The sequence below is a fragment of the Manis javanica genome, chromosome 14 (assembly GCF_040802235.1).
Source record: "Manis javanica isolate MJ-LG chromosome 14, MJ_LKY, whole genome shotgun sequence".
Classification (NCBI taxonomy): domain Eukaryota; kingdom Metazoa; phylum Chordata; class Mammalia; order Pholidota; family Manidae; genus Manis; species Manis javanica.
Genome location: NC_133169.1, coordinates 13,957,242 through 13,971,277, shown reverse-complemented (window position 1 = coordinate 13,971,277; position 14,036 = coordinate 13,957,242). Strand labels below are relative to the sequence as shown.

At 35.2% G+C, this 14,036-nt stretch overlaps 1 protein-coding gene across 7 annotated transcripts in view; it reads left to right on the top strand.

Annotated features, from left to right (window-relative positions):
• The window catches only part of MARK1 (microtubule affinity regulating kinase 1), a 120,718-nt gene that overhangs the window by 44,083 nt on the left and 62,599 nt on the right, over positions 1 to 14,036 (top strand). For 6 of the 7 annotated variants that reach the window (XM_037014251.2, XM_073221919.1, XM_073221918.1 and 3 more), the window contains 2 exons: positions 10,639 to 10,842; positions 12,047 to 12,100. In XM_037014251.2, coding sequence (XP_036870146.1) covers positions 10,639 to 10,842; positions 12,047 to 12,100 — 258 coding nt within the window. Of the gene's footprint in view, positions 1 to 10,638; positions 10,843 to 12,046; positions 12,101 to 13,509; positions 13,596 to 14,036 lie in introns of those variants that run through there. The other variant, XM_037014254.2, reaches the window with a different exon arrangement.

Sequence of the window (14,036 nt, the reverse complement as noted above, 5' to 3'; positions counted from 1 at the left end):
CAGTGGGGAGAGTGGGCATCCCTGTCTTATTCCTGATCTGAGAGGAAAAGCTTTCAGCTTCTCGCTGTTCAGTATAATGTTGGCTGTGGGTTTATCATATATGGCCTTTATTATGTTGAGGTACTTACCCTCTATTCCCATTTTGCTGAGAGTTTTTATCATGAATGGATGTTGAATTTTGTCAAATGCTTTTTCAGCATCTATGGAGATGATCATGTGGTTTTTGTCTTTCTTTTTGTTGATGTGGTGGATGATGTTGATGGATTTTCGAATGTTGTACCACCCTTGCATCCCTGGGATGAATCCCACTTGGTCATGGTGTACGATCCTTTTGATATACTTTTGAATTCAGTTTGCTCATATTTTATTGAGTATTTTTGCATCTACATTCATCAGGGATATTGGTCTGTAATTTTCTTTTTTGGTGGGGTCTTTGCCTGGTTTTGGTATTAGGGTGATGTTGGCTTCATAGAATGAGTTTGGAAGTATTCTCTCCTCTTCTATATTTTGGAACACTTTAAGGAGAATTGATATTATGTCTTCTCTGTGTGTCTGACAAAATTCCGAGGTAAATCCGTCCGGCCCGGGGGTTTTGTTCTTGGGTAGATTTTTGATTACCGTTTCAATTTCTTTGCTCTTAATTGGTTTAACTTTTGTGTTTCTTCCTTGGTCAGTCTTGGAAGGTTGTATTTTTCTAGGAAGTTGTCCATTTCCTCTAGGTTTTCCAGCTTGTTGGCATATAGGTTTTCTTAGTAGTCTTTAATAATTCTTTGTATTTCTGTGGAGTCTGTCATGAGTTTTCCATTCTCATTTCTGATTCTGTTGATTTGTGTTGATTATCTTTTTCTCTTAATAAGTTTGGCTAGAGGCTTACTATTTTGTTTATTTTCTCAAAGAGCCAGCTCTTGGTTTCATTGATTTTTGCTATTGTTTTATTCTTCTCAATATTGTTTATTTCTTCTCTGATCTTTATTATGTCCCTCCTTCTGCTGACTTTAGGCCTCATTTGTTCTTCTTTTTCCAGTTTCGATAATTGTGATGTTAGAATATTCATTTGGGATTGTTTTTCCTTCTTCAAGTGTGCCTCAATCACTATATACTTTCCTCTTAAGACTGCTTTCGCTGCGTCCCACAGAAGTTGGGGCTTTGTGTTGTTGTTGTCATTTGTTTCTATATATTCCTTGATCTCTATTTTGATTTGTTCATTGATCCATTGATTATTTAGTAGCATGTTGTTAAGCCTCCATGTGTTTGTGAGCCTTTTTGTTTTCTTTGTAGAATTTATTTCTAGTTTTATACCTTTGTGGTCTGAAAAGTTGGTTGGTAGAATTTCAATATTTTGGAATTTACTGAGGCTCTTGTTGTGGGCTAGTATGTGGTCCATTCTGGAGAAATGTTCCGTGTGCACTTGAGAAGAATGTATATCCTGTTGCTTTTGGATGTAGAGTTCTATAGATGTCTACTAGGTCCATCTGTTCTACTGTGTTGTTCAGTGCCTCTGTGCCCTTACTTATTTTCTGCCCGGTGGATCTATCCTTTGGGGTGAGTGGTGTGTTGAAGTCTCCTATAATGAATGCATTGCAGTCTGTTTCCCCTTTAGTTCTGTTAGTATTTGTTCCACATATGCTGGTGCTCCTGTGTTGGGTGCATATATATTTAGAATGGTTATATCCTCTTGTTTGACTGAGCCCTTTATCATTATGCAGTGTCCTTCTTTATCTCTTGTTACTCTCTTTGTTTTGAAGTCTATTTTGTCTGATATTAGTACTGCAACCCCTGCTTTCTTCTCGCTGTTGTTTGCCTGAAATATGTTTTTCCATCCCTTGACTTTTAGTCTGTGCATATCTTTGAGTTTGAGGTGAGTTTCTTGTAAGCAGCATATAGATGGGTCTTGCTTTTTTATCCATTCTATTACTCTGTGTCTTTTGATTGGTGCGTTAAGTCCATTTACATTTAGGGTGACTATTGAGAGATGTGTACTTATTGCCATTGCAGGCTTTAAATTCGTGGTTACCAAAGGTTCAAGGTTAGCCTCTTTAGTATCTTACTGCCTAACTTAGCTTGCTTATTGAGCTGTTATATACACTGTCTGGAGATTCTTTTCTTCTCTCCCTTCTTATTCCTCCTCCTCCATTCTTCATATGTTGGGTGTTTTGTTCTGTGCTCTTTTTAGGAGTGCTCCCATCTAGAGCAGTCCCTGTAAGATGCCCTGTAGCGTTGGTTTGTGGGAAGCAAATTCCCTCAGCTTTTGCTTGTCTGGGAATTGTTTAATCCCACCATCATATTTAAATGATAGTCGTGCTGGATACAGTATCCTTGGTTCAAGGCCCTTCTGTTTCATTGCATTAAATATATCATGCCATTCTCTTCTGGCCTGTAGGGTTTCTGTTGAGAAGTCTGATGATAGCTTGATGGGTTTTCCTTTATAGGTGACCTTTTTCTCTCTAGCTGCCTTTAAAACTCTTTCCTTGTCCTTGATCTTTGCCCTTTTAATTATTATGTGTCTTGGTGTTGTCCTCCTTGGATCCTTTCTGTTGGGGGTTCTGTGTATTTCCGTGGTCTGTTCTGTTATTTTCTCCCCCAGTTTGGGGAAGTTTTCAGCAATTATTTCTTCAAAGACACTTTCTATCCCTTTTCCTCTCTCTTCTTCTTCTGGTACCCCTATAATACAGATATTGTTCCTTTTGGGTTGGTCACACAGTTCTCTTAATATTGTTTCATTCCTGGAGATCCTTTTATCTCTCTCTATGTCAGCTTCTATGCGTTCCTGTTCTCTGGTTTCTATTCCTTCAATGGCCTCTTGCATCTTATCCATTCTCCTTATAAATCCTTCCAGAGTTTGTTTCACTTCTGTAATCTCCTTCCTGGCATCTGTGATCTCCCTTCGGATTTCCTCCCATTGCTCTTGCATTTTTCTCTCCATCTCCGTCAGAATGTTTATGATTTTTATTTTGAATTCTTTTTCAGGAAGACTGGTTAGGTCTGTCTCCTTCTCTGGTGTTGCCTCTGTGATCTTGGTTTGCCTGTAATTTTGCCTTTTCATGGTGATAGAAATAGTTTGCAGAGCTGGAACGAGTGACGGCTGGAAGAACTTACCTTCTTGTTGGTTTGTGGCCTTCCTCTCCTGGGAGAACAGCGACTTCTAGTGGCTTGTGCTGGGCAGCTGCGTGCAGACAGGGCTTCTGCTTCCTGCCCGGCTGCTATGGAGTTTATCTCCGCTGTTGCTGTGGGCGGGACCTGGCTCGGGCTGCCCCTCCGTGAGGCGCTGGGTTCTCGCAGGTGTGGATGTGGTCTGGATGTTGTCATGTGTCCTCTGGTCTCTATTGTAGGAAGAGTTGTCTTTGTTATATTTTCATAGATATATTTAGTTTTGGGAGGAGATTTCCGCTGCTCTACTCATGCTGCCATCTTGGCTCCGCCCCCTCTCATTGCATTTTATTTATACCACAATGAAGCTGACAAGAAGAGAGTTTTATAGACTCATCATAATCTACTACTTGGCCTCCAGTGAGTTAGTATTTACAAGTCATCATCATGTAATCACAATACCTTTTAACTGAAAGTTTGGTTATATTATATTCAAAGGATGAGAGGAAGTGAAGGAGATAAAAGATCTTAATTCTGATTGACTGTAGTAGGAAAATGAGAGATTGTCTAAGACTGATGAACCAGGAATGATCAATAAAAGCATTTTGTTGAGAAACAACTAAGCAAAAATTAGGAAAAAAAAGCTAAAAGAAAAAGGCTCTGGGGAGCCGGCTTGAAGTCTGGGAAGGCAGTACACAGGACTGATATTTTTGTTAGTAGACTATTAGAGTTGCTTGACATTTTTGACCATGTGCATATATCATTTTAATAAAAATTGATTAAAAATTTTGAAATGCTAAAAATAACTATAGAAAGACCAAAACTGGGCAGTGAACCCAACTTAGTTGAAGGGGGAGTAGAAGCTCTGATATGGTATGTGGCTTTTTCTGGGAGGGAATGAGTTAACAGTTCACCAAATGAATCAGAATGTAATTGACTATTAAGGATCTTTCCTTTCTCTTTTAACTGTTGAACTCAAGTACTACTTCCACAATGTATATTATTAATTTATTTGCATTTTTTAGGTTTATATTCATGCTGGCAGTGGGAACATGATAGTCTTTCTTCTGTAATGTTTTTCTTCTTAAAAAGCATTGCTCATCTATCTAGCTCTACTATAATGTTTAATGAGGGTGTTTGATGGGATATCCTTGTTTCTTTTTTTATGGCTTACTACTCAGTTCTCCATATTCTTTCAAACTGAAGTATACATAATATTTTTCTTGTATAGAGTTAACTTTTGTCAGTATAATTGACATAGTGTTAATTCTTTAATATATTGTTGAGTGATACTGGCAAAGATTTTCTTTAGATTCCTTCAGTCTCTATTAATAAACTATATTGGCCACTTTTCTTCATCATACTTTTTAGGTTTCAAAATCAAAACCATTTCTGGCTCCTAAAAACAGATCAAATAAAAAACTACTTGCAATATGAAAGTTTGGAAATTTTGCAGTTAGTTTTTAAGGGCAGGCAGAGTCATTACATTGTGCGACTTCACCCTTGGATTCTTGCAGTGCATAGCACGGGAGCTGTCAGAAGGTTTTGGTGGCAGTTTGATAATTTTTTCTACTTTCATTGTTGGACTCAATTTTTGTCTTTATCCTAGAAATAGATGTATAACTGTCTTACGAAATCTATTGGCATCTTGTTGAAATAAGCTATAATATGTAAGATAAAATTCTTTTTTTCTATTTGTAATTTACGTGGGATACTTAATAATAAAAGATAACATGTTTAGGGGGTCTGTTCATGCAATAGTCACATTTGAATAGTGATTAGAAATAGATGATAAAGAAACATAAAAGATACAGTACTTGACAACTTAAAAGCTCATAGTTTAGTAGGAGGTAGTTTAAAAAATGTGATTAAGCCGCTAGCAATTAAGTGTTGTGTAAAAAAGAGTGTCCCAAGTGCTGCACACACGCAGAAGAGAATCCATAGGCCTTCCGTTTCAATACACATTCTTTTCTACTGTTTAAAAGTCTTTGACACTCATAAAGCTATTCTTTTTGCTGAAACCAGTCACCCACATGGTATTTAAAATGAAAATTCACCTTGAAACACTGAAATCGGAGAAATGGAGGTATTATTGTTTAAAAACATAATATAATAAAGGAAGCATACCACTTGATAGAATTTGTCTGAGATAAATTCAGATTTCTAGCCTGATTCTTATGAAGTAGGTGTTAATCTCTGATCAGTCATGTATTTGTACAAGATGTGGCTTTTCTTTAAGTTCTTTGATAAAAAGACCAAAGTTGTCATTCTAAAGAGAACTAAAATAATAGCTGTGTGCAATTTTTCAATAAGGTAATTTGATATTTGGAGCTTGAAGAATTCTTGACTTGGAGTATTTTAGCTGTGTGCTTCAAGAAATATGTAACCTACCTTAAGTTGATAGTGTTGCTCAGATCTTCTTTACCCTTACTGTTGTTTTGTGTGATATTCTTCTTTCCACTACTGAGAGGATGATGTGAAAAACTCCAGTTGTGTATTGTGTATCTTTTCCTCTTGTGCCGATTTTTGCTTACTGAAACTCAATTATTAGGTATATCCATATTTAGGATTATCAGGTATTCCTGATGAATTGATCCTTGTACCATTATAAAATATGTCTTTTACTTTGTTAGTCAGTACTCCTTTTATTGAGATCTGTTTTGTCTGATACTTATAGTAGCTTCAGTTTTTAGCTCTCTTTAACTTACTGTTTGCATAGTATATCTTTTTCCATAATTTTACTTCCACTTCATCTGTTTATTCATACTTAAAGTACATCTTTTAGAGACAGAATATACTTGTGTCTTTTATTTAAAAATTAAATTGATCTCTTTGAATTGAAAATTTTAGTTTATTTACATTAAATATAATGATTGATATATATATGTATAATTCTGTTCTCTTTTTTTTTGTCCCGTCTATTTTGTTATTACTGGTGGTAGTCCTTCTTTTCTTGCCTACTTTTGACTTACTCAAATATTTTTTAGTATTCCATTTTAATTCTTCTGTTGGCCTCTTACACATGCCTGTGAATTGTTTTCAGTGCATTTTTTTCCAGTGGTTGGTCTAGAGAGTACAGATTGCATCCATATATTATTACATTTTACATGAGGCTAATCTCGTATCAGTTCAGATTAAGTGTAAGAATCTCTAAATTCCCCTGATGTGTGTGCTTCTGTTTTCACGTATACTTATATTTGCTTATGTTATAAGCTCTCCAGTATGGTGTTGTGATTTTTTTTAACAGTCATGTATTTTTTTAAAGAAGCCAAGAGATGAAAAAATATGTACTCTTCTATACTTACCCATGTATTTACTATTTACAGAGCTCTCTATTCTTTTGCATAGATTCAGCTTACCATCCATGGTCACTTCCCTTCAGTTGGAAAACTTTATTTTGCATTTTTTATAGTGTATATCTCTTCTGGCAGTGGATTCTCTCAGTTATTGTTAACCTAAAAAATAACTTTATTTTACCTTCTTTTTTCAAGAATATTTTCAATGCATGAAGAATGTTGGGCTGCATTTGTTTTTTTCTGTGCACTTCAGAACTCTTGCATTGTTCCCTGACCTCCATTGTGTCTAATAAAAGTGAGCTGTCATTTGTATTGTCATTCCTTTGTATATATTGTGTTGTTTTTCCCTGACTTCTTTTAAGGTGTTTTTTTCCCCCCTCTACACGACTTTCAGCAGTTTGATAAGGAAACAGGTATATAAAGGTTAAACAACTTGCCCAAGGATGCATAGCTATTGAGAAGAATTTCATGTCAATTGGTACTAAAGGCAGTGAAAATTCTATTATTATTTAGGAGTTGGAGTCTGGATCCATGGTTACAGACTTGAAGAGCTAATGGAACTATCGCCTGTAATTACTTTGAATATGGTGCACTTAGGAAAGCTCTGGGACCATGTTCAGAAAGAATGAAGGAATTCTAGGTCTACTGGATTGAGTGACAGCTTGAAGAAAGAAAATGAAAGGATCTGAATTTCAGCTAAAGATGAGGACTAAAACTTAATGGACATTCTATAATTAAACTAACATAATTTCTTGTACCTACTAGCCTTAGGGGCTGAGATTGTTGTTGATTTAAGTCACTGTTTAATCCGGCATGAGCTAAATTTGTGTTCTTGCCAGGTTTCCTATCCGAGAATTAAGCTATTGATCAGAAAGGAGTGAGTCAGTTATCCCAAATTATTTCTCAAAGAGTTTCTTCAAGGAAATCTTGTGCTTAACAGTGGTGCTTTGGCAACCCTAAGGAAAGGTGGAGTTTGGGGGAAATATTTGTTTGAGTGTTTTATAATCAGATTCTATAAAACATGTGCTATATAGTCTATTTTCATCTGTAAGATCCATATATGTACATTCTAAATAAGTTGGATGCCTCATACATAATTATGCTTAATGTTAGTTCTTATTTTTAAAAAGGATTTTGGAGGATATACTACCCTACCCTTTCCTTTTAGAGAGCGTGATAAGAAGGATTAATGTTTTAGAAGAGACCTCTGTCATCTCCTCTGCTCTCCGAGTACAGACACAGCCATAGCCACACTTTTCCTAGAACCTCCTACCTAGTTGGTAGAGTCAGCCAGAGAAATTCAGCCCTGCATCCTCAAATAGGCTGTGTTACACCAGGGGTCAGTCAACTACATCCTATGGGCAAAATCCAGTCTTCTGGGGTGTTTTTGTGAGATCATGAACTAAGAAAAGTTCTTGTATTTTTAAACACTGTTAAATAAATGGATATGCTACAGAGATAGTATATAGCCTCTGAAGCCTTAAATATTTAGTATCTGGTATTTTACAGAAAAAGTTTGCTGACCCCCATTTTGCACCACACTGTCGATATAAAATAGCCAGTGGCACTATCCCTATAAAGTTTACTTGATCAAGAGTTTCTCTTTTAGAAATTGATTATGGAGGTCTTCCCCTTTTTTTTGTTTGCAGACTCTACTAGAATTTGAACATGTCTGATTAGACTCTCTCCTAATTGTTTATTGTTCCCTTATGTTTACTTAAATTAAAAATAGCGATAGCTTTGTCTATCATCTGACATTGCTGTGTTACAAATCATCATAGTACTCAGTGGCTTAAACTAATAAGAATATATTACTTCTTGTGACTCAGAGGGTCATCTTCAGGATCAGTTGATTTAATCTGAGCTCAGCTGGGAGTGGCTGTGCTCTATGTATTTCTCATCATCCTTCTGGCATCAGCCGGGGCAAGTCCTTGTTAGGGTGATGGCAGAAGTTTAAGAGAGCAAGTTGAAACACAGCAAGGCCTTTTGATGACTAGGTGGGGACCAGCTATACTGTCTCTTCCAGCTCATTTTTTTGTCAAAGTAAACATATGACTGAACCCCCAAAGAGTGAGGAATGATGCCCTATCCTCAGCAGGAGGACATCGGAAAGTTATGTAGCAAAGGGCATGAAAATTTGGGACTAATCTGTCTGTCATAGTCAGGATATGCTCTGAAACAAGCACTGGGAGCTGGGATACAACTCAAATATTTTAACTCATCCTATTATCACACATATCAAAAATCTTGCCCATAAAGAATCATTCCTTAGAAGTCATTCTGTATGGGTATCTGGAGTGCAATGGCCCTAAATTCCTTCAACTTAGCTAATATGTATTGATTACCTTGTCTGTACCTAACACTATATAAAGTTATGGAGCCTAATGAGCTTTAGGTCTAACAGTGAAAACAGACCATGGACAGATATGCAGAAGATGGCATGATAGTTCCAATAGCTGAAGTTTTTATTGGATATAAAGATAGCAATAGAAGAGAGGTAATCAACTCCACTTTGTGAAAAGACACAAAAAGCTTTATTGAAGAGAGATAAAATTAAATCTTGAAGGATGGACAAGTGCATATTTCCTATAAAACAAGTTCAGATAGAGAAGTACTATTTCTGGGAAATAGTATAGTAATCTGTCAACTCTTAGAAGCTGATTATAATTAAAATCTCTTGTTTGTGTTCAGATAATAGAGAAGCTTCTAAGAGCGAGTAACTTTGTATTTATCTCCTTACGTTATTTATTGCAACAGTGTTCAAACATTGGCATGCTTCGGAATCACCTGGAAGACTTGTTAAAACACAGATTGCTGGATCCTGTCACCAGAGTTTCTTACTCAGTAGGTCAGGAATAGGGCCAAAGATTTTGCATTTCTAATAAGTTCCCAGATAATGCTGGTGATGCTGGTCCAGGGACATCACTTAGGGAACTATAGAGTTTCGAGTCATTTTTATGTATCTGGCACTCTGCAATGTGGTGAGTATAGGAAGATGAAAAGAAAACATCCCTGTTCTCCAATTGCTAATGGTAGGGTGGTGGAGACAGAAGTAAGTGTATAATCACAGTGCAATGGAATGCATACTGGGATACATGGAAATATTGATGCTATAAGAAGACACAAAAGGGGAATTAACTTATTGAATGAGGCCAGAGGCTTCAGGATGTATAAGATACAGATAAAACTTTTTAGTCCTGATCTGAGTTTTTAAAAATTGGAAAATAGTAACAAATAGCATGACCTTGAGTCTTGCTTTGCATGAGACTGGTAAGTGGATTCATCTTTAGTATTGTGGTTAAGAAATTACTGATCAAAAAATTTTAGACAACCTATTGGTTGTATAGGCAGGACAACATAAGTCTGAATTGATTACTTTGCAAATAAAAATATCCCTTTCTTTTGTTAATTCTTCTCATCTTCAGCTATTTTTAAGAAGCTAATTAGAGTAAGATGTCATGTTCATTATCTATGATTCTGTGTTTTCAACAAAAATCTGCTAGAAATTTTACTTATGTCAGAATAAGTAAGGAGCAGGAAAAATCAGAGATGGTGAAGCAGTTCTTTAGGCAGCTTGACCAGTAGCTCCACGTGTTGAGCCAGCAGGTGAACAGGATCAACTATTCATTCCACTTGTAGGCTAGTGCATGACCATGAGACAAAGTGGCAGCTTTGCCTCAAAAACAGAACTGAAGAGGAACGCAGGGATATTAGGTCATAGATCCAGTCAGGGCTGTAGACCGGCTGAGTAAGGGGGTTGGGCAAGACTTGATTAAAAGTACACCTGAAGTGGGCAGCTGGCTTGTCCACTGACTGAACTATATGCCCAGCAAATGAAAGAACATGACAACTGGCTGGGCTAATTTAGAGAAATAGACATGTACTTATGAAGTTGTTTGTCCCGGCATTGAAGACATTCTGCCATTTTAATGAAGCAATCCCAGACTGTCGCCATCTCAACCTAAAGGGGTAACATCCTTAGAGGAATAATGATCTGGGGCTTCTCACTATCTATTTATATTTTGTAATCATATACCTAAAGGTATACAGAACACTTCATTTTAAATAGTTATATTTCCCCTGACAAAGGAAGCTAAAATCAAGTAGAAATTATAAATAGAATGTTCAGAATTTAAAATTGTGCAGTAGAACATTTTTATTATTGAAGTTGAATTATTAATGAAAAGTATTTGTTGTCTTTTTAACTGTCCTATTTAATGTAATTAACAATGAACTCTTGTAACCTTTTTCTTAGCATACATCTGTGGATGGATATACTGAACCACATATCCAGCCTACCAAATCAAGTAGCAGACAGAACATCCCTCGGTGTAGAAACTCCATTACATCAGCAACAGATGAACAGCCTCACATTGGAAATTATCGTTTACAAAAAACAATAGGGAAGGGAAATTTTGCCAAAGTGAAATTGGCAAGACATGTTCTAACTGGTAGAGAGGTAAGTTTTCATGATGCTTGTTAATATTCCCTTGGACCTCTCCAGAGTCTTCTTAAAAAGCTTTCTTATAGCTGACACTGGGAATAAATGATAGTTGCAATATGATAAATGCTGGATGTGTGTGACTGGAACATACATAGACAGAGCTGTATTATGGCACAAGAAGTTGAACTTTTAACATTTAGAAGAGAATCATCGCTCCATATTAGTACCTCTTTTATGGCAGGGGTACTTGCAGAGGAGCTTTTCTCAGACTTCTGTCTTTCATTATAGGGTTTCTGCACACATTTCTAATTACCGTTGCTTCCCAAACCCAGAAACAGAGCTAGGGTGAGTTATGATTAATTACTGCTTAAGGTAAATTGGTATAAATGTGTAGAAAGTCACCCATCAGTTCTTACCTATTTAGAGACCACATTATGTTAGTGTTATTATACAAACATTTTTCTCAGATGATAAGGTAATTTGGTTTCTAAAATCCTATGTCTTTTAAATCGTGTATTTATATAGAAAGATTTATATATTTAACAATAATTATTATTAATAATAATTAACTTACATATTAAAGACTAAAAATAATTAAACATCTAGTACTCTATGTTACATAATATTTACTGGACCCAGTTAGGACATTGTGAAAAATCATAGCATAATGTTTTTAATAAAATTTTTTTACTCTGTGCATAATGTTATTGTCATGTCTAGTTGAATTTAGTCCTCCTTTCATTTGGACTTTAGGAGCTATTCACACAAGAGTTATTCTAGGCAGAGACTCAGAGGACGTGCAGACCCACTTTGTTAGTCTGCTATAAGTAAGCTTGGGTGTCTGATCGAACTACCCATGTACTCATTTTATTCACATGATGCTTGCTGAAAGTCCCTCCCTGCTGGTAATTCTGACTTATCAAGATCATGAGTAAAAGATTAAGATACAGATGATTTTTACTTTAAAACGGGAAACATGAAAGAAATAACAATGAAAGGTTTAATTTCATTGACCCAGAATCAAATAGGTTAAATACTTGGGTCAGTGGAATATATTCTGAGGCTGCCAAATGATCAAAGTTTTACCATCCAATTATGGGAATACAAAGTACCATTAAGTTGTATTTATTTAGGAATGAAACAAAAGATGTTTTCTTTATAAGTTTTTATTTATTTAAATATGTGTTCTCAAATATAGTTTAATGATTCTTCTTTTTAGGTTGCTGTGAAAATAATAGACAAAACTCAGCTAAATCCTACAAGTCTACAAAAGGTAATTATTTTAATAGTAATTAGAATGTGAATTCATTAGCTAATATATGCTATTCTATAAAGTCAGTTATTCTAAATTTTCCTATTAGGTAAAAGAGTATATTTCATCAATATATGAAGAAAAGACATGATGTAAAACAATATTTATATTTAATATTTTTCAATTTTATTTAGAAAGTGGTTGAAAAATATCTACTCAAATGCATGTACCATATGAAAGGAACTTATGTCTTATAATTCAATAGAATAAAATTTGTATCAAATATTTTGAAATATTCAGGATTCTGCTTCATTAAAAAATTTATTTATGAGTTAATATAGTCCATAGGTAACTTTGCTTTTATTGCTTCACTTGCTTGTCTTCCTTCCTCCATAAGAACTAGTATTTCAACTAATTTATAGTAAAAAATATGAACATGTCTTCAGAGGGTAAAAAATGTAAACAGTTGGGGAAGAAAAAAAGCAGGATGGGGATTGCCCTGGAAAACCTTGTGAAGCTGTTTCATGTTGCTTCCCTAATTACTTATGTGGGAAAATTTCCTCAGATACACATTTTAGTACTTTAAAAATGAAGCAATTATTTTAACATTTATTCCATAAATGTTGTTTGTATATACTGAGATAATATACATTTTGATTTTTATTAGAATATAATGAGATCATGGTTGCAGATATGTGACATAAATAACTTAGGATTTCTAAAACAAAATCTTAATTCAAGAAATTTTTAGTATGGTATGTTTAATTATACCTGCGATGACTCTATTAAATTAAAAATTTGGATCTGTGATATCAAGACTTTCCACTTGACTCAGTACCAGATAACTCATTTTATTTTATATACTTCTGGGGATCTTTTAAGCAGCCTAGTAATGTTGGAGAAAAGTAAAACAATAAAGCAATTTCTGTCTTTGTATTTACTGAGATTTCTTTTAAATTTGACAGTCAATATAACTGTCCATTACACTGATACTTCTGATCAGTGAGAACATTAAAGGTTTGCTGAGTTGTTTTCTATGAGTATGAGATAATACACCATATGGATATCTTCTGGAAAAAACTTCGAGCATCAGTCTTTCAAGCTAATCATGATGCAGTTGTATGAGTTTAAAAAAGCATCTTTCCTGGGCAGATGAATTATCCAAAGATGCTATTTTTTTCCTGGGTTGGAGCCATGGGTGGGACAGATTTTTGCCTATCCCTCTGCTAGCAATCCTTTTAAATTGCACAAACTGCCTAACTGTGCCCAGTGGCCTTGTCCATGGCCTACCTGTCTTTTCCACTTTGCCTGGATTAATCTGTGAGTTACTCAGATAAACAGAGTGATTTAAGTGACATTTAGAACTACTGTAAACCTGTTGTACTAGTCAGATATACAGTAATATGATGTCCACTCTGTCTTTCTCAAAGGGGTCCAGAGAAGGTCATGAAACCAAAGCCATGCTTGTTGAAACATGAAAACATGAAGCTGATTGTTACTTTATTTATCTGAATAAGTAAATAATCTACCTTTTGATGACAAGTAATTTATGTTGTAAATTCTGCTAATCTTGCTGATAGAGTGTTGCTTTTTCAAACAGGCATGTAAAGAACAATGGCAATTTTGTTTTCTTTAATGTATGAAAATAAAAGAAAAGATTGAAATTCACTAAATGTAGTCAGTACACTGTGTGTACATTATTGTATTTAAAATAAGTTTCATTAATGTTCATGGATGTGCTTTCTGTTGAAAGTTTTGGGGTAAAAAAAAGATCAAGGTTTGATTAGTTCTCATGCGTTGTAGAACAGTCATCATTTGGCCTTGCCTATGAAATGCCAGTAGCATCTCCTAGACAGTCATATCTAAAAAATAAATAATGAAATGAGGAAGTAGTCCAATTGTTTTCCTTAGCACTGATGGTCAAGTTCTATTGGTAAAAAACAGCAAATATGCTCCC